General features: G+C 43.4%; 1 protein-coding gene across 1 annotated transcript in view; it reads left to right on the top strand.

Annotated features, from left to right (window-relative positions):
• Nucleotides 1-346: 346 nt before the first annotated feature.
• mocos (molybdenum cofactor sulfurase) overlaps nt 347-27,785 on the top strand; it is a gene marked incomplete at both ends in the record, with an annotated part of 34,194 nt that continues 6,755 nt past the window's right edge. Inside the window, 14 exons of the mRNA XM_084321251.1 lie at nt 347-470; nt 588-677; nt 1,582-1,648; nt 1,751-2,395; nt 2,571-2,647; nt 2,779-2,978; nt 3,100-3,216; nt 11,526-11,918; nt 12,005-12,167; nt 14,286-14,367; nt 14,742-14,869; nt 15,594-15,690; nt 22,637-22,778; nt 22,910-23,014. Coding sequence (XP_084177377.1) covers nt 347-470; nt 588-677; nt 1,582-1,648; nt 1,751-2,395; nt 2,571-2,647; nt 2,779-2,978; nt 3,100-3,216; nt 11,526-11,918; nt 12,005-12,167; nt 14,286-14,367; nt 14,742-14,869; nt 15,594-15,690; nt 22,637-22,778; nt 22,910-23,014 — 2,430 coding nt within the window. The remainder of the gene's footprint in view (nt 471-587; nt 678-1,581; nt 1,649-1,750; nt 2,396-2,570; nt 2,648-2,778; nt 2,979-3,099; nt 3,217-11,525; nt 11,919-12,004; nt 12,168-14,285; nt 14,368-14,741; nt 14,870-15,593; nt 15,691-22,636; nt 22,779-22,909; nt 23,015-27,785) is intronic.

Below are 27,785 nucleotides of genomic sequence, written 5' to 3'. Positions count from 1 at the left end.
GCAACAGAGTAGAGTAGACCATTGGCTGAATATCTGCTTATCGTTATGGTGATGTTGTGCCCCCTATCGACAAAATCCTTTTTAGTATCAAGCAGTTAAACAAATAGTTCTGCTATTTGATCCACTGTCCGCACTGTAGGTCATCTTGCAAAGCAGGCTATCCTTCCTGTTCTAGAGGAATGCGAGGTCAATCGTTTGGTTATGAACTCGTCATCAACAGACTCAACTGGCATGTGACACGATGCTAATAACGGACTTAGAACTTTGTCAGTGAGAGACCACTGTTGTTCAAATGATTGACTAACACATCTAAACCTCGCCAGTAGTATAGATCTATATTCAGAGTATGGCAACACAATCACTGGATTTCAAACAACTGTGCACCTTCGAACGTTTCAAGGAAGTCTGGAGTCATGATTATACGGAGAATTTACGAGACGTGATTGAAAAGGAATTCTCAAGGACTAAAGGTAATTTTCACAACAAGCGAAAGAAAGGCTTAAAAATGTCACATTGTAGTCGCTCGATGTCGCGTGATTTGTTTCATAGTCGTATACAATAATAGCCATCATGTACACTTTCAACAGGAATAACATACCTGGATCATGCAGGTGCAACTTTGTATCCCGAGTCACTGGTGAGAGACTTCTGTCAGGACATGACAAGGAACCTGTATGGTAAGAGAAGCAGGCTTATAGGTGCTGTAAGTGGTATTTTATCTTGTTCAAATAAGTGTTATAGCTCTATATTTTGACGGCCATCACTGTCACATGTATAGTGTTTGGTCAGTAACATGGTTTGATTGATTGATTGATTGATTGATTGATTGATTGATTGATTGATTGATTGAAAACTTTATTAACAGATTGCAGAATGGGTAGAGTACAGTACAGCTCAATACACACAATTGTTAAGGGGATGCAGACCAGAGAAAGACTTTCGTCTTGTTTACATCAGGGTCCCCCATTTTCAATTCATCATAACATATGACATACACGACATACATAGATAGACAGTACTTCCAGTCCCTCAGCTCTGCAGTAATCAGACATTTGTTTTTCTGGTATCCCATTCCACTTGATCCAATCAGGAGAGAGAACCCTAGATATTTGTCCTTATTTCAAGCCAGATTTGCTTACTGCACTGGCATATTATTTTACCTGTATAAAGCACATATTTGCTAGTTTTTATTTCATATTTTGTCAGACTGGATCAAGTGTATTTTATTTTTACTGCATAGCAGAGGGACTGGGAAACCCATGTTACTGACCAAACACTCTATATCAGTGATGGCTGTCAGAATGTAGAGCATATTATTTTAACATGTACTGTAGACCACTTATTTTCACAAAAAGAAAATACCACACAGCACCTTTAAATATCATATTATTATAATATATTTATATTATTGTCAATTAGCTTGAGTTATATATATTTACCACATTATATACAAATGCATACTGAAGCAGTGAAAGTGTTAAGTATGAATTTTGCCTGTGTATAGCTTAGCATAACATTGATGAGCCTTCATACCTCACTACCTCTCTTCTCCAAAACCCTACTATGTTGTTTTACCAATAGGCAACCCCCACAGCCATAGCCCCAGCAGTAGGTTGACACATGACACCACGGAGAGCATCAGATACAGGTAAATTCCTGTCATCAGAAGCATGGAACCACATACTGTACAAGATTTGGATTACACTGAATTAAATGGGAAAGAAAGAGAGAATGTTTTATTTTCTTACAGGGTATTGCAGCATTTCAACACCACCCCTGAGGAATACTCTGTTGTTTTCATCTCTGGCTGCACAGCAGCTCTTAAATTAGTGGCTGAGAGCTTTCCGTGGAGGGCCAAGACTGCAACAGAGCCAGGGAGTCAGTTCTGCTACCTCACTGACAATCACACGTCCGTGGTTGGCATCAGAGCACTGACTTCAGGGCAGGGGGTGGTTACTCTACCTGTTGCACCGCTAGAAGTGGAAAGCAGGGCAAAGGATGAGGCGGTGAGTAAAGACAGTGGTTGCCAGACACCACACCTCTTTTGTTTTCCAGCTCAGAGCAATTTCTCTGGCAGAAAGTATCCTCTGAGCTACGTGGAAGGCATCCAGGCAAGACGTCTCTACCCAGCGTGTGACTTCCAGGGACGCTGGTTTGTGTTGCTGGACGCAGCCGCCCATGTCAGCTGCTCCCCTCTAGACCTACAGGAGTGCCCTGCTGATTTCATCCCCATCTCCTTCTACAAGATATTTGGATTCCCCACAGGTCTAGGGGCCCTCCTCATCCGGAACCAGACTGCAGCCATACTGAAAAAGACCTATTTTGGAGGCGGCACAGCAGCAGCTTACCTCGCTGGGGAAGATTATTACGTGCAAACAGCAAGCATTTCTGACAGGTGAAACAACGCACCTCTGTATGGATACCTGCATTCATATATTGTATTATATTACATAGAATACAATATACCATTTTATCCACAGAGATTTTCCAGTGAGAAATAAAGAAAACACAATTTATTCATAGCTCTTGCATCCTTTGGTAATATCTCATTCATCCTTGTCCTGATAAAGGTTTGAAGATGGCACCATCTCTTTCTTGGACATTATTGCTCTAAACCACTGTTTCGAAGGTCTGCACAAGCTCACAGGTACTGTATACTGTAGGATGGTTTTTGTAGGCAACTAGAGGATCCCCTAAAAATGATTGCAGTGTCATGACAATCAGCCTGAGGCAAACAGGAGCAACAGATTCTCTCTTTAACCATCTCTTCTGCTTCAGGAGGCATGGGAAACATCCAACTGCACACATTTGGCTTGGCACGTTACACTTACATGCTGCTGTCAAGTCTTTGCCATGGTAACGGCCAACCGGTGGCTCAAATATACAGTGATGGGGAATTTGAGAGTCCACACACACAGGGAGCAATCCTCAACTTCAATCTGATGGACTGTCATGGGCAAATGATTGGTTACTCTCAGGTGCATTCAGTGAACAGTAAACCCTGGGCTTTATTTCACTTTCAGCACAATGTAATTGCAACATTCATATGCATTGCTGGTGAATTATTGCAACAACTCCCAATTATTCTGTTCTCCTCAGGTGGACAAGCTGGCTAGTCTTTTTAATATCCATGTCCGCACAGGTTGCTTCTGCAACACTGGGGCCTGCCACTCCTATCTGGGTATCACCAACCAAGAAGTGAAGAGAAATCAGCAGGTGAGCAACTAAACATAGGAACCATATTGTTGCCGTCATCTCCAGACAGACATGTGCAATTCTACCCTCTGAACCCTCTGAAGTCATGAAAGACCATGTAAAACTTTGAATTCCCATTAAAAAAAAAACATAAAATTCACCATAACAAGTTAGTCTATGGTCATTCACACAGTCTCATAGAACCATAGTTATACATATACATAACCTCTGTTCTATATTGACCTAAAATGACCATCCCTGAAGGTCTCACCATGCCAAATTGCAAGGGCATAGCCCGCATGGCAGCCCAGGTTGCTGCTGCAGCATAAATGTTCTCCAGGGACAGCCCTTTCAGTGCAGCCCAGAAGGTAGCCATACTTCTTGTAGAGCAGGCCCTTATCTTCATCAGGAATGTTCCATCTCTATCATTCCTGAACTGACTGGCCTGACTGGCAGCCTCGGTAGCCAGTGCCAGTCTTGCTGCCACAGCCGGGACTGGAATAGCCACAGATAGCGTCTCACTGCCACTGCTTGCCCCTTCATGACTTTTTGAGAAGGAGGTGGAGCTTGTTCCAATTCCTCAGCCAAGTCTGAAGCCCCCTGTACCTCGTATAATCTGCATGCCAATCAGTGCCGATACAGAGAGAGAGAGGATGGTGCCTGTGTTGGCCAGTCATGTCTGGACCATGTCTGGATCTGCCATTGTACTTTTGGAAAACAGGTCAGCCCTGTGATGCCTACTGGGGCCACCGCCCCCACCCGGCACTAATTTAGACCCCCGGGAAGTTACACCGAGGCATAGCCAATCTGTCTGGCACAGGTTACCGCAGAGAGGCTTTGTGCAATATGCCCTATGGGGGAGCCTCTGAACCATGGTCAACTGGATGCAGCTGGAGCGCATCGGGGCACCGTCTGGCCACACTCAGTAGGGGGATACTTGAGAATAAGTCACCCTGTGCACTCTAGGCCTAACAAAAATAATGGTTGGTTTCAGGTTGCCGACCGACCCTGCCGATTTAGGTGCGACCCAATATATTTTATGAGTTTAAAAAAAAAATTATATATTAAAAAAAAAAAAGTCCGTTTTTTTTTTTTTTTTTTTTTTTTTTAGAATAAAGTTTCATAGAAATCTTAGTCAAACATTTAGTATTATGGATATTAAACATGCTGGCAGAGTACATGCATCCATGTTGTTGTGAACATTTTAACCCTTTCACTGCCACACGACAGCCGGTTAACCCTTTCACTGTGACAATACAGAAGGTTAGCCCTTTACTATCACACAACCGACGGCGATGCTCCATCATTAGCATCATTAGCTCCGCATCCGCGGAGCTAATGATGCTAATGATGGAGCATCGCCGTCGGTTGTGTGATAGTAAAGGGCTAACCTTCTGTCGTGTGGCAGTGAAAGGGTTAATTAAATAAAGAAATTCCCTATCCATAGTCGCCGTGGGAAAGAATATAAAAAAAAAAAAAAAAAAAAAAAAAAAATTCCCTACCTACCCATGGCCAAACTGACAACCAACCTGAAACCAACTATTATTTTTGTTAGGCCCTAGGCGACTTGGACGGTGCAGCCATATGTACCACCCCTTGGGCACGTTAGCTTACAATAGAGCATGAGATATGCCCAACAGCCCATGGCCAGCCAGCCAGCACACTGGCGTCTGTACAACAAAGCTTGGTAGAGGTATATGGGAATGCGTCTGGCACTATAGCTGGCTTGTCAACGCGGCCATACGGACTACCACTGGGTTCCTTGGTTTACGCCGTGCAATCGTTTCAAGTTTTCATGTTTTGCTTCTGTATTTGTCACATGGGGCGACAGTAGAGCAGTCGTCTGGTAATCCGGAGGTTCCCAGTTCCCGATTCCCACTCTTCCCGGGCAGTGTGTCAACCCCTAATTGCTCCCGATGAGCAGGTTGGCACCTTGCATGTTTGCCTCCGCCATCGGTGTGTGAATGTGTGAGTGAATGGGTAAAATGTGAGGAACAAATTGTAAAGCGCTTTGGATAAAAGCGCTATATAAATGCAGTCCATTTACCATTTGGGATGGCTATTTGAAGGCATATCAATATTCTAATATTCTATTAAAAGATTTTCCTTTAATCGGTTAACCGAACTACCCAATTTTTTTTAAAGGGCAGTACTCGACTTCTGTGATCCTCGTCTTCACTAAACATCCTAATAATCATAATTATGTTTTCCATTTATTTGTCAATAAATAAATGGAAAGATCAGTGCAGTTGACACAACAAAACAATCGGCTATAGTCGAATACCAGTTTGAGTAATTTCAAATAGTCCAATATTCAAATAATCCTGTCCATCCCTAATACCTTGGTCTGGAAATTGGCCCGCCAGCAATAACATCTGGCCCGTCAGATTATTTTGAGAATATGATTTCTTTTAATATATATATCAGACCGACTATAGGCTAGGCTATATATTTAAGCTATAATGTCCAAACAGAGAAACTACCACCACCTAAAGAATGCTTATTATACTTAGTTGTATCCATGTTGAGAGAATGAGAGTGAATAACAGGTATAGGCAGCGAGGTGCAATGTAGCGCTTGCTTACCATGAATAAAGTCGGTGAGACAGCGCCTGGTGCTGAAACATGGTCACTGTCGGAAAGGCTTGTCAAATGACGCTCGCCGGATATTTCGCCTTTTAACTCGAGACCCTAAGCACGCAATAGGCTGAGTGTGGTGACGATCGAAAGGCAGCAAATTCAACTTTCAAACAATGTATTGGATGATCGGTGAAAAATGCAGCCCGGAGCCGACAGACGAGAGTAAAGTAAAGAGTAAAGTGCGGCAAACAACCAGTGTGGTATGAAATTAAAGGGGACATGCATTGCTATTCCTTGCACTATTTGGGCAACTTTACACAATTGCTGTGAGTCTATTGAACACATCTATACGTTTTTTTTTCAAAAGAATTCATTGTTTTATATTTCTAATCAAGTACTCAAAAGCATAATTTTTCAGCCTAAAAAGCTGATAGCATCACGATGGTTCCAACCGGAGAAAATGTGCCGAAAGGTCTGGATTATTACATATCTCGATGTGATTTATCAAGAAATATCTACAGCAAGAATTTTGGGTCTCAATGAATCAAAAATGAAAATGTGGTTAGAAGTGGTGGAGATAATAAAAGCTAGCATATAATGGTAGTGTCTGGTTAGGAGCGTGGGATAATGGATGGATTATCCAATGGGGGGTCCGGGAGGGGGGGGGTACGAGCTAGAGCATATGTGTGTAGGGTATTAGATAGCAGGTATTGGGGGTATATCCTGTATAAGACATTTAACTATATGGTGATTTCATTGGATGTGCACTGTTAATAATGCTTGTATATCTTATCGTGTGTTGTCATGTTTGTTTATATGTTTGTTTAAAAAATAATAAAAAAATAAAACACAATAATTTTTCAGCCTCAGGATTTCAGGCTGTTATTGGATGGGCTCCGCCCATAAGCGCTTTGAGTGACAGTCACCCACACAGCGTGATACATACGAGAGAGAGAGAGAGAGAGAGAACGAGCAAGAGAGAGGGAGAGAGAGAGAGGTGAGATGCGTCCCCGACACACACGCAGTCAAGTTTGTGTGTAAATGCTCCAACGAGGGAGAGAGAGAGAGGAGAGATGCGTCCCCGACACACACGCAGTCAAGTTTGTGTGTAAATGCTCCGACGAGGGAGAGAGACAGGAGAGATGCGTCCCCGACACACACGCAGTCAAGTTTGTGTGTAAATGCTCCGACGAGGGAGAGAGACAGGAGAGATGCGTCCCTGACACACACCCAGTCAAGTTTGTGTGTAAATGCTCCGACGAGGGAGAGAGAGAGAGGAGAGATGCGTCCCCGACACACGCAGTCAAGTTTGTGTGTAAATGCTCCGACGAGGGAGAGAGACAGGAGAGATGCGTCCCTGACACACACCCAGTCAAGTTTGTGTGTAAATGCTCCGACGAGGGAGAGAGAGAGAGGAGAGATGCGTCCCAGACACACACACAGTCAAGTTTGTGTGTAAATGTTCCGACGAGGGAGAGAGACGGCGCACACACACTCCTGCACGCGGTCCCGCCGGTCCCTCTCTCTCTCTCTCTCCCTCTCTATCTCTCTCTCGCTCGCTCGTTCTCCGCCTCTCTGTCAAAACCTGTTTGAGGAAGTGTCGGGTTACACTATGCGCTACAACCATAGAGGGGGCATTACTGCAAATCAGTACCTTATTCACGTCAGCAATACCGTCAAATCAGAACGACTTAGTTGAGTGAGGGAAGATCTTGTGAACTCGAGACTAGACTGATGAGTCAATATGATAATTAACGACACAGACCACATTGATATAATCCCACATTGCTAAGAAACCATGCTAAACACTGGAAAAGGCCATTTATAATGCATGGGACCTTTAAAGGGGACATGCATTATAAATGGCTTTTTTCAGTATTTACCATTGTTTTATAGCAATAGGGGTTAGTATCAATGGGTCTGTGTCTCTAATTACCATATTGACTCATCAGTCTAGTCTCGAGTTCACGAGATCTTCCCTCACTCAACTAAGCCCTTCTGATTTGACGGTATTCCTGATGTGAATAGGGTACTGATCTGCAGTAACGCCCCCTCTATGGTTGTAGTGCAGTGTAACCCTACACTTCCTCAAACGGGGTTTGACAGGCAGAGAACAAGCGAGAGGGAGAGAGAGAGAGATAGAGAGAGAGAGGGACGGCGGGAGGGACTGCAGAAGTGTGTGTAAATGTGTGTGCGCCATCTCTCTCCCTCGTCGGGGACACACACACACACAAACTTGACTGCGTGTGTATCTGGGACGTAGGCATAGTGTAACCCGACACTTCCTCAAGCGGGGTTTGACAGGCAGAGAACGTGCGAGGAGAGAGAGAGAGAGAGAGAGGGACGGCGGGAGGGACTGCAGAAGTGTGTGTAAATGTGTGTGCGCCATCTCTCTCCCTCATCGGGGACACACACACACACAAACTTGACTGCGTGTGTGTCGGGGACGCATCTCTCCTCTCTCTCTCTCTCTCTCTCGCTCTCGCTCTCTCTCGTATGTATCACGCTGTGTGGGTGACTGTCACTGAAAGCGCTTATGGGCGGAGCCCATCCAATAACAGCCTGAAATCCTGAGGCTGAAAAATTATGCTTTTGAGTACTTGATTAGAAATATAAAACAATGAATTATTTTGAAAAAAAAACTTACAGATGTGTTCAATAGACTCACAGCAATTGTGTAAAGTTGCCCAAATTACTCACTAATTACCATATTGACTCATCAGTCTAGTCTCGAGTTCACGAGATCTTCCCTCACTCAACTAAGCCGTTCTGATTTGACGGTATTCCTGACGTGAATAGGGTATTGATTGAATACTTTATTTTGACACAATCGTAGGACAAACATTTTGAAAGACAAACAATAACAGTGTCAACACGCTGGTCAAAAATGGATAAAACACAATAAAGCCAAGGCTTTTTTCCATTGTGGTCCATACATGGAACATAAAAGGCACAAAAACACAAATGGACATGTACACTAGACAGGACACATCCTAATTTTTTTTATAATAACACCTCAACCTGACAACTCATACAGTCAACTAATGTTAAAAGAAAATCCGCAAACCCTTAAAAGCAACTCATGATAAAGAGAAATAAAAGCCAAGTTATGATAAAAGAGATAAAAACCATATTAAGACCAATTTGAGTTGCTGCTGAGCCATGTTTTTAGGGCGGATTTAAATCCGAGAGGGGAGTTCAGGAGTTTTATGAATGTTGGCAGGGCATTTCACATTACAGTAGCAGAGTAAAAAAATGCATCTTTCCCCATGCATGTCCTGACTCTCGGCGGGACCAGGTCCGTGGGGCTTCCTCTTGTGGCGTGTTTGTGGACATCTCCTACTTTATTAAAATAATTTACTAGGTACTTGGGGACCGTTTCTTTCAGTACTTTAAAAACCAGTAGCATTTTAAGCTGGTGTACCCTTTCCTCAACCCTAAGCCATCCCAGACTGCTAAAGTGGGCTGGCGTTAGGTGAGTCCTAAAGTGAAGGTTGTGCAGGAGTCTCACTAGTTTGTTTTGGGAGGTCTGGAGCTTTGTCTTAATTTGTTTGGATATGTTGCTGTACCATGAAGTGCAAGCATAGTCAAAGTGACATTGGATGAGGGCTCCAGCTAGGGTCCTCAGAGCGTTCCTATTTATGAACGAGGAAATTCTAAATAAAAATTTGGTTTTTTGATTGACCACTTTTTGTGCCATTTTTTCGTTAGAATGTTTGTTATTTAAAATAAAGCCCAGGTAGGTGACCTCCTCTTTATCCTCAATAATGTTTTCACCTACTCTAATTTTAAAACCCTGGGATTTCTTTAGGTTGGCGTTTGACCCAAAGAGTATGGCCTCTGTTTCCCCCAGATGTAGAGACAATTTATTGTCACTGAGCCAAGAGCAGATCTTTTTCATTTCACTGCTCAGGCCACTTTCCACTTTAGACGTATCCCTGTCAGAGACCAGGAGTGCCGAGTCGTCAGCAAACAGGAACAGGTTGCAATCGCATGCCGATTTCATATCATTGATATAATAACAAGTTACTCTTGTTAGTTACTCTCACTAAATGTAAAGCCATTGTAATGTATGGAATCCGAGTCTATTGATAATTGAACATTGATATGCTTGTATTTTTCCTCGGCACGTTTGTTGTATTGTACTTGTTGCTCAACTGATTTTAAAGTGGAACAACACCCACATGAATAATTCCAGTATGTTATTTCCATGACCTTGTAAACTTCAATCAATATTAATATGAACATGAGCTACTCTCTCCCAAAGCCAGAAACCAGAGAAGTAAGAATCAAACTTGTGATGTCATCAAGTATAAAGTCTGAAACTGCTTCACTGATTTTGTGGACCCACATAATGTTTTATTTTTTTTTATACCCAAATGTCTCTATTCTCTATTCTCTAGTAGTGTTCTCAGTTCTGAAACAGAACATGTACCTGTATACTCAGAACTAGGGATGCCCCGATCGATCGGCCACCGATTGTTATCGGCCGATAATCAGTATAAATATGCGATTGGTGAATTCCGATAATGAGTCATATTCGCCGATCGCGGAAACCGATCAAGTGGAGATCTCACTCGCTGTCTGTCTCAGACGCACAGGACCTGCAAACTGCCGCTGCTCCCTAGCCCCGCCCGCACCCGTGTACAGTTTGTAAACACAGAGGACTGAGAGGCGGCTCCTCTGCTCGAGTCTATAGTGCATTCGACCTGAGCTAACGTTAGCTACCTAGCTATCGTTACTGTTTAAACAAAATTACCCAGTCAACTATTCACTTTTAGTAGGCATTGTCTAACGGTATTTAGCCGGCTAGCTACTGATAGCTCCGGATATAAACAAATGCTCCAGCAAGTCTAGTAGTCCATGTTGATACCTCCGTTAGCTTGTGTTAGCTTGCGTTAGCTGACGTTAGTTCACAGTTCAAAAACGAAATGTCCGATTGAACTAAATAGTTGTCTTAACGTCATCTAGCCGGCTAGCAGTAGCTACAGATAGCTCCTGATATCAATGTCTTATAACATTGATTCAATGCGTATTCGAGCTGAGGGCTTGCTGAATGTGATATGACCAAAGCACAGTAGTAACGTTATACCAATAGGGTCCAGCTGCAGCGCCGGAGAATCCTTTTTGGAGCTGGAGGCTACTAGAGTACTCTTTAGCCAATCAGCTGCGGCTCCCTGGCCAAAAAATAATAATAATTTGAATATTTCTTTTTCTCTTATTTTGGAGATCGCTGTCATACTGTGACACTGAAATGAAAAAAATATTTCATCAACTAAGATATTTAGTCAACAAAAGGCTTACCTGTATGCCTGATATGTGGTGCGAAATTTGCGAACGTAAAATATACTTTTTATTTTATAGATTTTTATAAAAAGAATAATAATAATAATAATAATAATAATAATAATAATAATAATAATAATAATAATAATAATAATAATAATAATAATAATAATAATAATAATAATAATAATAATAATAATAATAATAATAATAATAATAATAATAATAAAAGACAAATAGAAAAGGGTGTGGCAAATGTTATCACCTACCTTTATAGATGAGACTCCGCCCCTGGCTCATGGGCATGACATATAAAAACAAGTTAATCTAAATGGTAAGATTGCTCAGGGACGGTTCATTTTAGGTCAATATATAACATTTCACATGACAGCAGTGGTACATAGAACTTTAGCCATGACAAAGTAGAGTATTTGTATCAACATGACATTGTCATTGCTCCTCAAGGCTGGCCACGTGTGTGGAGACGACATAGACCTAGTGGACGGCCAACCAACGGGATCTGTGCGGGTGTCCTTTGGCTACATGTCGACCTTTGAAGACTGTCAGAACTTCCTCAACTTTGTCGTCGACTGCTTTGTCGAGAAACCAGTGAAAGTGGACCAAGTTAGACTAGAGAGACTGAAGAGAGCCACACCATCCCAAAGCTCCAACAGGAATCTTCCAAACAAAATGACCAGCGGCAGACATGACCTGGTGGATGAGAGACGTGGCCTCATAGAACAACCGTCGAACGGATATGAAGGCAAAGCTATTGCTGAAGACGCAAGCAATTGTGGGATGGCCTACACTCTGACCAATATCTACATATACCCCGTCAAATCATGTGGAGCATTTGAGGTTTGGCCATTTCACTCTCTCCATCACTCACTCACGCACGTACACAAACCTGTCTTTCTCACAGAGCTGTGCTGTTGTTAATGCAGGTCTATGACTGGCCCTTGGGGCCTTCAGGATTGCTACATGACAGAGGGTGGATGGTGGTGAATGGGAATGGTGTTTGTCTGAGCCAGAAGAGAGAGCCACGCTTGTGTCTTATTCACCCAGAAGTTCACCTGCCCTCAAACCAACTACTTCTGCAGGCATCAGGTCAGTCGGGCCGGGGTCGGCGAAGGACGCTGCCATAGATGAGTACAAACAAACACAGGGACAAAGGGTCAAGAAAAACATCAGCTACTGCATGCCAACATGGCCAACCACAAAACCATACTACTAATGGTTATTAGCAGAAACCTGCTAATAGTCTTTTATAGATTTGAATGTCAGAAATATATTACATATGTTCCGGGAGGTTTTAGTATCAATACAAATGTTATGCATGTCTATAATTATGCCAATTTGTGCAAATTTTTTGCCTATGTTTATTGTGTCTACATTACTGCTGTGAAGCATTTTGGGCTGCAATTCTTGTATGAAAGGTGCTATACAAATAAAGTTGATTATTATTATTATTATTATTATTATTATTATTATTATTATTATTATTATTATTATTATTATTATTATTATTTTTTTTTTTTTTTCTTTTTAAACAAACACATAAACAAACATGACAACACACGATAAGATATACAAGCATTAATTGTCAGAGCACATCCAATGAGATCACATTTTAGTTAATTGTCTTATATAAGATATACCCCTAATACCTGTTATCTAAAAACCTACACACATATGCTCCAGCTCGAACCCCCCCCTCCCGGACCCCACCTTGGGAAGTACCTCCACTATCCCTCGCACCTAACCAGACACTACCATTATAAGCTAGCTTTTATTCTCTCCACCACTTCTAACCACATTGACATTTTGGATTCATTGAGACCCAGAATTCTTGCTGTAGATATTTCTTGATAAATCACATCGAGATATGTAAGAAACCAAACTTTCCGGCAAATTTTTTCCGGTTGAAACCAGCGTGATGCGATCAGCTTTTTAGCTACTGTGATACCCGATAAAACCAATCTCTTTAGCTGTGGATTCACTGCAAACTCAAAAACATCATTCAATAGTAATACCGAGGGGTGTACAGGTATATTCCAAGATACGAGTTTTGATACTTGTTGGGTCACATCTTTCCAGAATGCCTTAACTGGTGGGCAGTCCCAAATTTGTGCATAAATGTCCCTTCGTCCACATTTGTACATTGGGAGCATTTGGAGTCTTGTTTAAGCCCCATTCTGCACAGTCTTATAGGAGTCAAATATGTCCTGTGAATATAGTTAAGATTGATTTGTTGATGATCCGGGTTCCTTGATGTAAGTCGGACATTTGCCCAGGCTCCTTGCCAATCAAAGTCATTTTCCAGGTCTGGTATATCCCTCCTCCAGACAGAGTCTAGTTGGAGGGTTTCATACGAGGACGTTAGTAATTGATGATAAAAATCTGAAACAAAACCTCTCGATGTCTCTCTTTCGTAGAAGAATTTGTGGTATCTGTGGTGTTCAATTGGTATGTCTAATGGAACACCGTGAGACTTCAAACATAGCTGTAACTGTATGTAAAAAAGCCATGTGGACTTGGTGAGATTAAATTTTTTGCGTATTTCTTTATCACTACAAAAACCCTGTTTGTTAAAAACATCCCCTAATGAGTGTATGCCTTGCTCTTATCTTATAGGTCGTTTTTTAATTAAGAGTGCATTGTTATTGAATAAGGGAGTATGATTGTGCCGTTTGTGTGGGTTTATTATTATTATTATTATTATTATTATTATTATTATTATTATTATTATTATTATTATTATTATTATTATTATTATTATTATTATTATTATTATTATTATAATAATGGTGTATTGTCCATACTGGCACACCTACATGGAACGGACCCATTATTCATGTTATCAGCTGCAGCCGTGTTTACCCATCAATGACGTGTCTGGTTCTGTTACTTCTAATTCATTAATTTCAGACTGGATTTTCTCCCAAATGTAAAATGTTTCTTACATCCTGTCTTTTTGATAAACCGTTGAGAATGTATGCTCTTTCGTTAGAAAGATAATTGTGAGTCTGAATTATCAACATTCGTTGTGAAAAGGTTATGCTAACATTCATTCATTTCCGGATGTGGATTCTCATCCCAATGTTTGCCATGACTTGTTTCAGTGTTTGATCAAATGTAAATTATATTCAGCACCCTTTAGAAAATGAGTTTACAAGCTGTGAGGATCTTTTTAAATAGAGCTTTTTCTCTCCCCTTTCCCCACAGGAATGGGTAATGTTTCAGTTCCCTTGGGAAACAATACTCCAACACACCCCAGGGTCTGTCAGAGTAAGGTCTGTGGTGACAGGTGAGTTGATGCTGAAAGTGGAATAGTTGAAATAGCTGATATACTGTGGGGAAAATACCATTTACACTGCGATATAAGCATTGTTTTTACTTTTATCATTTTATTGTGTCATTGTTCCAATTTTCTTACATTGCTACAATTTTCACTCTTAAATGCATATTATTTTCCATTGTGTCAAAAGAAAAAAAGCATTACAATAAAGAGACATTCATCTTTCCTGACGTGAAAAGTCTTGAGTGAGAAAAAGGCTATTTATTTCGGGTTTCCAAGATTAGATCTTGTTGGTCGCTACTGAAGAGCGAACCCAGTGTGAGGTGTAAAAGCCCCAGAGATTTCCCTGGAGACTCCTTGCATGTAATCCTCCTCCTCCCCAGAGTGCAGGCTGTGGACTGTGGGGAAGAGGCAGCGTCGTGGCTGTCACAGTTCCTTGGACAGCCCTGCCGGCTGATAAGACAAAGTCCTGACTTCACCCGAGACATGAAGAAAAAGGGTCCCAGTGGAGGTAGCCGTTTTTCTTCTGGGGGCGAGCTTGTACGTTGTACATTCGGTTTAATACGAATGGATTTATTACTGTGCCACGTTGGTGTCGGGTGACGTTTCCACCGATGTCTTACAATATAACCTTTCCGTTTCATACACCTTGGGGGAGATTAGGTGGCTTGAACAGGTGAAATGTTTAGCAAACATAATCCAAAACACCATGTTTAGTCTAATGTGCAGTTGAAGGAGACGTGATATTATCACGTGTTGCTGCAGCAACATAAAAAAAAAAACGATTAATGGAATGTAGTTTATTTATTTGTACATGTATACTGTATATTTCTTTTGCTTTGCTGTCAGCTCAGATGTCCCGACTGAATTTGGTCATTAAAGAACCCAGGACGTCTATTGTAAAGAGTAGGGGGTTCCCTGGCGTTCCTGGCCAAAATTCCAATCAGGTCTCTGACATCAAGGCCACCTAATCACCCACCCCCCCTTAATTGGCTGATATCAACCCTGTCTTCTGAGCCTTTCAGCCATTGTGTAGTGTGATGTGTGCCGGACAGCCATTGAGCCTGTGTATCCCAAGGTTGGGTGCTACACAATGGTGGTGAAGGAGGCAATTTCCACCCTACATTGTAAAAAAGCGCTTTGAGTCTGTCTAGAAAAAAGGGCTATATAAATGCAATGATCAGTGTGGAAACATTTAGCCAATTCAACATCCAAGTGACTCTCTGGGTTGCTAGGGACGACTCCTGCTGCCCTCTCCTTGGTGAATGAAGCCCAGTACCTCATGATAAACCGTGCCAGTGTGGAGCTCCTTCAGAAACACATGAGCAGCAGGTATAACATGCCGTTTGAGATGTTGTATTGACAGCAGGTATTACATGCCGTTTGAGATGTTGTAGTGACAGCAGGTGTAACATGCCGTTTGAGATTAGGGATGCACCGATCCAATATTGATATCGGATATCGGCCCCGATATGACTAAAATATCGGATTTCTTTTTTTGTATATAATAATATTATATTATAATAAATAAAATAATAAATAACAATTCAGTACATTTATATCTGTGTTAATTTGTTACATTTTGTTTCACTAAGTTAGGAAAGTAATGTTATATTTCATTTATGGCTTTGCGCTCTGCTTTATTGGAACTATCCCTTTAATCATATATTATCATGAAAACTTTCAACCACGTGTACGCACCCACCTGCCTGACCACGCCCACATCCGCTCACATATAAGCGGGGTCATGGCCATACTACCAGCTCCTTCCCTACTTTCACCACTGCGAAGTCCGTGTATAGCACCGCTTTAAGTTTAGTGCTAAAAGTAGTTGTTTGGTAAAAGGAGCTGCGTTGACATTGTAATTTTGTTTTTCTCTCTCTCACAAATTTTTCGAGAAAAAGAAAAGGATAATGTCTTCACCACCAGAGAGCTTAGGCGATTATCGTTCTGGCCTCCACCAGCGATTCACTGTCGCGGCTTCCTCCATGCGTCACGGGGCGTCCCTGGCTCCACGGTTGTGGCAGGCAGGTGCGGCGTCCGGAGGAGAGTGTGCGTCGCCGAGGGACTGTCGAGCTCCCATCTCCTGTGAGGTGGCCGAGTTCCGGTTCTGGTTCCCCCCCGCCGGAGGGCAGTCAGCTGGCAGGCTGGCAGTCCCTCTGGTGGCCGGGGATTTGCGACGCAGGCTCTTCGCCTCTGCTCATTCTCGTCATATGGCGGTGAGCAGCGGGGGCAGACGGCTTAGCGGCTGTGTTGAGCTGGCACCGAGCGGGGATTCCCTCGCCTACTCTCCATCGCGTCCGATGGAAACTGAAGATTACATGGAGGGGGCGGGGGCATTCCTGTTCGAAGCTCCGGTGGAGACAGAGCACTCTCCCCCTCGGGGAGTGGTAGAGGGTGCTGTGTCTTCCTGGAGAGCCTCGTACTCCAGGACTGGGTTAAAATCTCCACCCCCGAGACGAGATGCCCTGCTATCAGCCGCACCGGATGCTGGCTCCCGCCTATCCTACGGAGACAGTGAGTGTAGCCTCCCGAACGCGAGGGATGCGAGCGAAGTGGAAGAAGGTGTGCAAGGGGAGTTGCGCGCCTTGTTCCCCGAGCTCATGGCGGCAGCCGCCCGTACTAACGGTGTGCCGCAGCCACTGCCGGCACCTGTCCCTGATGACATGATAGGTCATCTCTGGCAACGTCGTCCTGTGAGGGAGGCAGGCGTTGTCTGCCCATTCTTCCCATCGATGGAGGCTTACGTGGCACAGGGACAGGTAATTCCCCGCATCGTCGGCCTTACCTCCACCTACGTGCCTTTCACGCGGGTGGTGGGTTTGGTCCAGGGGTTGAAGGAAGGGGTGCCTCGACTTGATAGCCCGATGGCATCCATTCTTTGCCCCGAGATGGTGTGGGAGCCGTTAAGAAAGCCAATTCCCCAGGGGAAGTCGGCTAAGCAGTTGGCTATGTGGAGTGACCAGGTGTTCATCGCCTCGACACAGAGCCTGGCTGCGACCTCCAACATCGCGCAGCTGGCACGCTTCATGTCGGGGCTGATGACGGGCGGGGTGGTACTGGACGACCACCAGAAGTACCTCCACGCCCAAGCGACAGGAGCCATCCTGCACCTCACGCAGCTACAGGCGATAGCTGCGGGGAAACAGCGCGCCCTGGCCACTCTGATCCAGCGCCACCTGTGGCTGGAGCAGGCGGCGGTGACGGATCAACGGAGGATCCCCCTCCTCATGGTCCCCCTCTCCGACGCTGGGCTCTTTGGCTCGGCGATGCAGGAGATGACTTCAGCCTGCAGGGACATGGAGGAGCAGCGGTCCGTTCTCCAACCCCACTTCCCCCGGCCCGACACCCCTGCTGCCCCTGCCCTGCTCCCCCCCCCAAATATGATTTAGTTTATTAAATAAAGGGTCCCTCCTGAAGAGGGACTATTTTTTGTTAACGAAACGTGTGTTGGTTCACTGAATTTTGGGGGATACGACATGTGCAATTTTAAGCCCACAGCTAAGAATGCTGGGGTTGCGTTCTTGGAGAGTTTGTGCAGTTTTCTCTGAACATTTGCGTTGGTCGCTATTGTGTATAACTTAGCAAGGCCTGTAGTTCTAGCACTTAGCCAAGGCGTATGTCCTTATCTCTACTTAAGACAGCGTTCTTTCTTACGTGAGTAAAAGTGAACTTGGGGTTTTATTGTATGATGAGAGTTGTGTGTGTTTCATGTAATACGTTTAGGTAAACGTAGCATTGAGTCCACAACTGGTCTGGGTGTTATCTTACAGAGTTGTACATATGTAGCATATGAACCAAGGACCTTTTGAGTCCCTCTCTTTAGTCTGATATTTTTTCTTTGCTTAAGGGTAGAGGTAAAAATAGCGGGTGGCAAGTTCTTCGCACATAAGCCAGAGCCGTGAAATAAACGCGGGACGGTGGCCTGGGGCTCGCGGGCGGTGGTCTGGGGCTCGCGGGGCGGTGGCCTGGGGCTCGCGGGGCGGTGGTCTGGGGCTCGCAGGACGGTCCACACACCGCTATCAGTGTTCTTCTTCCCCCCCAATGAAGTATTCACCCAAAGACCCAATACCGTGGCAACAACTACCGCACTACCGGTAGAATAAGTGCTGAGAACCGTGGGAAGTGATGCAAACTGTCTTGTTGTGTTTTGAACATTTATGTTGTGTTGATGGAAGCGTAACGCGCTGTTTGGGCGTAGAGAGAGCGTACGTCAGTGGCCAATCAGATCGCAGAACCCGAACGCGGAACTGCAAGTTTGTTGGTAAAAGACTACACGCGTTTGTGGGACCGGCGCGCCTTGGTTGCCCAACATCATAAAAACTGCATTTTTTATGCGGTCGGCTGGGAAGGAGATTTTTGTCTCTACCGAGCGCCAGTGCACTAGGTTAGACTCGAGGGCTCACGTACATCTCCGGGGGGAGATGATGGAGTAGATCAAAACATTGGCAGGGGGGTCTCACGCCTGTTGGGTGGGCCACCGGGAGCAGTGCGTTCGTGTACTGACCGTCTCGGTGTGATGTTTTTGGATCGACACGCATACCTACCCCCCTCTTAGGACTGGGGGCGGCGGCGTGACGAGGGCACGGGACTTGTCCTGGTCGCGCCGGACCGGATCAGTTTAACCCGTTGTCTGCCGGGGCGCAGACAAATTCTGGTGCCCCAAAGGACCCTGAGCTTTTCCTGGGGGAAAATGCCTGGGCGGGCCGGACGTCACAGGGGTTGATGTCATAGATGTGTGTGTCATATAGATGTCACTACGAGTTGCCCTTAACGGTGGTGGGCATTGGTCCATACTGTACTTTTTTGCACAATGTTAGGTGGGTGGTCCTTCTCCATTCATTTCGCCCCTCCCTCCCTGCTGAGCCGGGGATGGGAGGGGGCTGTCGGGGAGGCTGTTTCTGTCAACTCCTCTATGCATCCCTGTGTAGGTCCCGGTCCTCCAGGCCCAGGTCGGGCCTCCCCCTCAATGACCTGTGGCCTGGGTTAACCCTTTTTAAACCTGAAACGCTTGAACTGCATTGTATAGCCTGTGTATATGCGCAGTTATGTTTCCGGGTTTCTTAGTGGGTTAAGGGAGCAACCACTCTCTGTTAATAAACATAGGGGGGTTGTCTCTCCGGTGTGTTGGTAGCAGAGTCGACTCTCAGGTTGAGCCCGGGTCTGACCCCGGCTGCCCGAGAGTATGCCCCCGCATCTTCATAACGTCTGCCAATTGTGTCAAACTCTTTCTCTGAACCTCGACCCTGCGGGATTAATAAATTGGCAGGGTCAGGGTTCGTGGTGGAATCTGTTCGCTGGCGGAGTTGGCTAACTCCGACTCTGCGAGGTTCGTCGCCCCATGAGATTGTGACATGGTGCACGGCATACCGAACACCCTTTCCGCCGGGATACTGTTCTTACAGTAGGCCCCTTAGGCGCCTGTCTAGTCCGCAGTGCTCCAGGCGCAGGTCGAGTTCTGCTCTTAAGACCTGTCGACCTGGATTGAGGGATCAACCTCATTGGAGGGTTGTCTCCCCGGCGCGCCGGCTGGCCCCACGACATTGTGGGGGGGAAGCCTCCTTGGAAGCGCTTCGGAGCGGCGTGCCAGGGGGAGAGGGGCCTTCACCTGTTTTAGGCCTTGTCCGATAACGCTGGCGATGTGAGGAGTGTTGTCACCACTGACCGCCTGGTGGGGTCTCGATGCCGCGGCCTCGTTGACCTCGCCAGACCCCTTTTTCAGGGGGTCCTGACCCCCGGGATGTGGCCTGGGGCTGGGGCCCGCTGCTACGGCCTTGCCACAGGGTTGGGGCTTTTTGACCCCGACCCTGCGATGTTGGGGGCTGTGGCGGTTTTTTTTTGCTTCACGTCCGTTCCCTGGTGGCATGCAGGATGCGCGTCCGAGTAGTCACGGGCCCTTCTATAGGAAGGTAAGTCCCACGGTCTGCTCACCCTGTGCGTTTGAGGTGCTAAACCCTCTTCGCACAGTCGGGTCCGGTCTCCCTCCCGTCCCTCACTAGGGGGGGCCGGGGGGCCCGGATCCTCCCTGGTATTCTGATGGTTGTAGGGGGCCTCAGCGGGTACATCTGTCGAGCTTTCTGCTCTGCTCCACTCTTGTAGCAGAGCGCAAAGCCATAAATGAAATATAACGAAGGTTATCCTATAACCCTAGTTATATGAATTATGGCGAGCGTTCTGCTCTGACTCACTGAGGACCCCACGGTCTTCCGTTTCGGCGGTGAAAGACTGGGGAAGGTCAGAAGGTAGTATGGCCATGACCCCCCTTATATGTGAGCAGATGTGGGCATGGTCAGGCAGGTGGGTGCGTAGTCGTACACGTGGTTGAAAGTTTTCATGGTCAGGACTGAAAAAGTCGGATCGGTGCATCCCTATTTGAGATGTTGTATTGACAGCAGGTATAACATGCCGTTTGAGATGTTGTAGTGACAGCAGGTATAACATGCCGTTTGAGATGTTGTAGTGACAGCAGATATAACATGCTGTTTGGATGTTGTAGTGATAGCAGATATAACATGCTGTTTGGATGTTGTAGTGATAGCAGGGGTATAATATGCTGTTTTATATGTTATAGAATAGAAATAGAATAGAATAGAATAGAAATACTTTATTCATCCCGAGGGAAATTTGGTACTACAAATCGATCACAGTAAACAGTAAACATTTAGGTATAAGAATAACAATAAGCCTAAGAATAAAATACGGTCCGGGATATACATTTCCTATGTTACATTCTAATATAAAATATACAGTAAGTGTAAATTTGTACAATGTCGGTTTAAAAGTAAAGTAAAGGTCCAGGAAGATAGTACTGTCACCCTGTGCTCAGTGATGCAGTGAGGCACAGTGATGCATTATAAAGTCTGATGGCTGTCGGAATGAAGGACTTCCTGTGCCGTTCAGTGCTACATCTTGGGAGCCTTAGTCTAGCACTACATGTTGTAGTGAAAGCAAAAATAGCATGCTGTTTTATATGTTGTAGTAAAAGCAGTTATAACATGCTGTTTGAGATGTTGTAGTGAGAGCATGTATGACACATGCCATAAAGACACCCTGTATACACTAGACTAGAGTTCAACCATTTTGGAAACAAATATCTAATTGTGATTATTTTTTACTGATATTCCAATTGCGATATGATTCACAATATTAGAGGGAATGATAATAGTTTAATTATTCTTATTTCCATAAGAATAATGTGTGACTGTTGCATGTACCATACAAAGATGTTTAATTATGTCTGTAGAATAGATTTAGATTAGATTAAATTAAAATGTATTGTCATTATACAGCACAAGTACAGTACAACGAAAATAAGTTTGGCATCCAACCAGAGTGCAAATATAACAGTAAAGTGCAATAGTAATATACAATGTACAGGTGATTAAACAGTGATACAGGTATAAAGACAGTATGGTAGTCATACTGGCCAGCAGCTTAACTAGTAAGAGTAGGTAAGAGATATGTAGATATAGATATAGTATCTACAGATATGTAAAAGGATTATGTGCAGGTATGTATAGACAGACGTGGATAGATATATATATACATATTTACATGGGTTATATGCAGGTGTATGAGTAGGTATAAACAGGTGCAGCTCAATGAATTAGAATATCGTGGAAAAGTCTATATATTTAGCTGTATTGATGCAGTAATTTGTGCAAAAGGAGCCCCAACCAAGTACTGAGTGAACATACATGAACATACTTTTCAGAAGGCCGACATTTCTATACACAACAGAAAAATACATCTATTTTAAAAATTTTATTGGTGATACAGAAGTTTGGGCTTTCATGAGCTGTAAGACATAATCATCCAAATTAAAACAAATAAATGCTTGAAATATTTCACTTTGTGTGTAGTGAATCTATAATCTACAAGAGTTTCGCTTTTTGAATTGAATTACTGAAATAAAATAACTTTTCCACGATATTCTAATTTATCAAGCTGCACCTGTAGAAGGAATATATGCAGGTACAGTATATTCAGACAGATATGATAAACAGACAAAGTAAATATAAATGTGTGCAGTATATACAGCACTTAGGATTTGTTGCCTGGGGACATCTCTGCAGCATCACGGTACTTAATTTGGAATGTTATTTTCATACACATTTCACCATCAACAAATATTGCGCCTCCAGCGATTTGGTCGTTGCACCAGCCCACATTGTGATTTCAATTGAAATTTAGATTCATTGTTCACCCGCACTGCACACTAGCTGATGATTTATTTAACATGTCCACATTCTCTCTCTTCTTGCACATTGTGAAACAGACAGGAACACTCAGAGGACCGTCAGCTCCTTGACATCCATAAACTCACAAGTCGATTTCGAGCTAATTTGGTTGTCGCAGGAGTAGAGCCGTTTAAAGAAGATGACTGGTCACACTTGATTATTGGAAACACTCAGTTCCTGGTAAGAACTTACTGCTGACTGCTGATGACTAATAATATCAAAAGTATTCACAAAAAAAGTATATATATAATAGTAGTAGTAGTAATAATATAATATAATAACAATGTGTTCCCTGTGTAACTGATTAAAAGGTTGCTGGGCGATGTGGTAGATGCCAAATGATTGGTGTTGACCAGGACACGGGGTCCAAGGCCAAAGAACCATTACTGTCTCTCTCTGCCTACCGCAAGGGGAAGGTTAGTAAGATCGGTATCTGCTCCAACAAGTTAGATGATGTTCATCATGTGTGAGGGCAGGGGAGGTGAATAGAATGTTGCTAGCTATGCCGTTATTGCAATGCACTCCAATAACAATGGATGAATGAGGACAAACATTCACTTAATATTCACGTAACATTTCATTTCATTTAAAACCTTTATTTAAACTTGAAAGGCAACTGAGGTGTCCCTCATTTACAGTCATGTCGAGTGTACATACAGAATTAAGCGGGGGGGGGAGGCATATATAAAATCACACAGCATATAAAATAACAATAAGACAAGTAAGGATAACAATCAATTAATACATGTACAACTTGATTGACAGTGGTTGGAGATCAAGGTTTTAAACGGGAGAATCTCAAACTTGAAGGACTGGGAGTTCATTCCATGAGCTAGGGGCATCATAGCAAAATGCAGATTTACCCTGTTCCAAGCAAACTCGAGGGACCTTAACACATTGGGTGCCACGCCCCTTTGCCCAGATAACCCCTTGTGTGCCAGCGCTTTAGTCAATGGGAGGTCGGGGATTTTTGCGAATGCTTAAACTATATCTTAAAGCCAGTCACTAGAATGGGTTCCATAGTTACCAAAATTCCATTCCAATAATGATGTAGTATAAGGAGGTAGCTTACTAATAAGGGCCTTAAAAATGAACAAATACTATTTATTTTTAACCCTTTATTACACCTATCCTGAACGAAAACCTGAAAAAGAAGAAAAAGAAAACAGCATAACTTTTGAAGTTAACAACATATTAAAAACAAATTAAAACATTTCCCCAAACAATATTGACCCAAGGAATTCAGTAACATTTTTATTTTTAAGATTCAAACACATAGAAACACATTCTATTTCAGGACAAGAAAATGAAAATGCAAAAAAAGCTGAAAATGTTTAGATCACATCTCTATTTTCCCACTTTACTCAAATGTAGTCCATCAGATGAGATCAATTTGAGGTTAATATTGGAAATACAATGTTAATAAAGATTGTATCATGCTGTTATGCCCTTAATATTGTAGATTTTGTGTAAACAAGGCCAAAGTGGAAGACTAATGTGAAAAGACTAATTCGTCCTACATAGACAAATTAACACATTTTCCTATACAATTTGAAATCCAGTGAAATATGTTTTGTTAAGGTTCAAACTCAAATCAAATCAAATTTATTTGTAAGGCCCGACAACACACATTATTGTCCCCATGGGCCGTAAACTTCTTGACAAACAAAGTACTATTAGAGTACATCTTCTCTGTTGGCACAACATTAAAACCTAAACTACTAATCATCATCATCATCATCAAAGAGATCGTCAAAGTCTATCTCTCCAATCTCCATCCTCATCACACTCGTACTCTCCATCCTCCTCATCCACTTTATGTTTTGCATAATCTGCCTCCTTATTAATAGCTTCTTGCTTTTCTGACTCCGCTTTCTGGGCCAGTACCTCAACAAGAGAAGGAGGGAGGATGGGTCCAATCGTCCAGACAGGCTCTAACACCCCCTCATCCATCATCTTCTCCCAGCCCATATCCTGATCATAGGGTTTGGGCATCTCAAATATTGGCTGGTCTGCTCTTTTGTAGCAGGCAACTCTGAAGTTGACTCGCTGTACATGTGGGATGAGACAGACTTTGGGAGGAGGCAGGCGTTCAAGGTCTACTTTGGATTTTGCATCCAGGACTTTATCAAGACCCACCATTTTCTGAAGCATCTTGGCCCTGCACTGACTTCATCCGACCATGGCCATACATAATGCAAGTGAAGGACTCCATCTCCTGTTGGAGCTCATCTGTCACCAGCCATAATGCACCAAGCTGACTGAAAGCCTTCAGGAACCTAGGGTTCTTCCCCAGAAAATACATAGTATTCCAGCAGAGTGCTGCAGTACTCAGTAACCAGGCATGCAGTGGTGGTCAAACGCGGTTAAACGCCGTTTAGGCTACGTCACTGAGGCTGAAGTGCGCGCAATGATGTGCACGTGCGCACACAAAAATGACTCGTCGCGCCGTATACCCCGGCCGGCACTTATCACCTAGACTTTGCATAATAATAGGATACCGACAACCAAAATACAAGCCCTGTAGGTGGGGGGTTGCTTGATCTCCCGACTGGAAGGATGAGACAAGTTGTGCTTCAGTCTGAAGGAAACTGTCCTTCAGTAAACTAACTCTAAGTTACATTGTTAATTTAGTTTGTATTTACTTTTCTAGTTTAAGTTAATTCAATTAAAGAAATTGTAACTACAATTACATTTAAAACATTGTTATGCATAATAATCATCTGTTCTGTGCGCAACCGAGGGAACATGTATGCGCGCGCGCGTTTGGCCTTGGCCCATATTACGACTGCACCACTGCCAGAGACTCAGCCAGTTCAGACACATTTATCAGCTTGCGATGCATGCCAGTGCTGTGGTTGAGGTATATGGAGAGGTTGATCCTGCTGGCATGGTAGAGGAGGATCACCAGTGTATAAAGATTGGTCATGCTGACATGGTAGAGGAGGATCATCAGTATATGGAGAGGTTGGTCATGCTGGTAGAGGAGGATCACCAGTATATAGAGAGGTTGGTCATGCTGGTAGGAGGATCACCAGTATATAGAGAGGTTGGTCATGCTGGCTGGTAGAGGATCATCAGTAAATAGAGAGGTTTGACATGCTGACATGGTAGATGAGGATCATCAGTATATAGAGGTTGGTCATGCTGACATGGTAGATGAGGATCATCAGTATATAGAGAGGTTGGTCATGCTGACATGGTAGAGGAGGATCATCAGTATATGGAGAGGTTGGTCATGCTGACATGGTAGAGGAGGATCATCAGTATATAGAGAGGTTGGGGGGGGGGGGGTTATATAAAGATTCTAGGTTGATTTGATTTTGTATACATTTTAAGGCTCAATAAGCTGATTGACTGCCTACCTCAAAGACTGTTCACTTATTTTGCTAATTTTCAGTAAATATTTGATTGAAATTTAGGTTTTATCTGGTGATTATTTTAGTGATTGTTTCATATTGGCTCAGCCAGGTTATATAGGATGTCATGTCTACATCATTTTGGTTGTTTATAGCACAATCACATCTTATGATGATGATTTAATGTGATGGAAGAAGTGAAATGATCATTTGTGTAAATATTTAATTTACCACAGCCGTGTAAGATGCTGGAAAAGCTTGAAAAGGCACCTTGAAAAAGCTTGAAAAGTGCTTGAATTTTGCTTTGGAAAAGGTGTAAGAACCCTGGGATCATCAGTATATAAAGGTTGGTCATGCTGACATTGTAGAGGAGGATCATCAGTATATAGAGGTTGGTCATGCTGACATGGTAGAGGAGGATCATCAGTATATAGAGGTTGGTCATGCTGACATGGTAGAGGAGGATCATCAGTATATAGAGGTTGGTCATGCTGACATGGTAGAGGAGGATCATCAGTATATAGAGGTTGGTCATGCTGACATGGTAGATGAGGATCATCAGTATATAGAGAGGTTGGTCATGCTGGTAGTGGAGGATCATCAGTATATAGAGGTTGGTCATGCTGACATGGTAGAGGAGGATCATCAGTATATAGAGAGGTTGGTCATGCTGGTAGAGGAGGATCATCAGTATATAGAGGTTGGTCATGCTGACATGGTAGAGGAGGATCATCAGTATCTGGAGAGGTTGGTCATGCTGACATGGTAGAGGAGGATCATCAGTATATAGAGAGGTTGGTCATGCTGACATGGTAGAGGAGGATCATCAGTATATGGAGAGGTTGGGCATGCTGGTAGAGGAGGATCATCAGTATATAGAGAGGTTGGTCATGCTGACATGGTAGAGGAGGATCATCAGTATATGGAGAGGTTGGTCATGCTAACATGGTAGAGGATCATCAGTATATAGAGAGGTAGGTCATGCTGACATGGTAGAGGCGGATCATCAGTATATAGAGAGGTAGGTCATGCTGACATGGTAAAGGAGGATCATCAGTATATAGAGAGGTAGGTCATGCTGACATGGTAGAGGCGGATCATCATTGTTTGTCTTGGCAAAAAAGCCATCAGGAGAGCCAAGTGCATGAGGCGAGATAGGGTAATGCATGAGTTCTTGGAGGTTGATGGGCATATCCAGATCCAAAGTAGACCTTGAACGCCTGCCTCCTCCCAAGGTCTGTCTCATCCCACATGTACAACTTCAGAGTTGCCTGCTACAAAAGAGCAGACCAGCCAATATTTGAGATGCCCAAAGGCAGATTATGCAAAACATAAAGTGGATGAGGAGGATGGAGAGTACGAGTGTGATGAGGATGGATATTGGAGAGATAGACTTTGACAATCTCTTTGATGATGATGATGATGATTAGTAGTTTAGGTTTGAATGTTGTGCCAACAGAGAAGATGTACTCTAATAGTACTTTGTTTGAACCTTAACAAAACATATTTCACTGGATTTCAAATTGTATAGGATTGTGTTAATTTGTCTATGTAGGACGAATTAGTCTTTTCACATTAGTCTTCCACGTTTGGCCTTGTTTACACAAAATCTACAGGCATAACAGCATGATACAATCTTTATTAACATTGTATTTCCAATATTAACCTCCAATTGATCTCATCTGATGGACTACATTTGAGTAAAGTGGGAAAATAGAGATGTGATCTAAACATTTTCAGCTTTTCTAGCATTTTCTTGCCCTGAAATAGAATCAAGATGTGTTTTGAATCTTAAAAATAACAATTTTACTGAATTCCTTGGGTCAAT

Source organism: Notolepis coatsorum (genome assembly GCF_963971535.1).
Source record: "Notolepis coatsorum genome assembly, chromosome: 9".
NCBI lineage: Eukaryota > Metazoa > Chordata > Actinopteri > Aulopiformes > Paralepididae > Notolepis > Notolepis coatsorum.
Note: the sequence above shows the minus strand (reverse complement) of the source record. Positions and strands in the feature narration are given on the sequence as shown.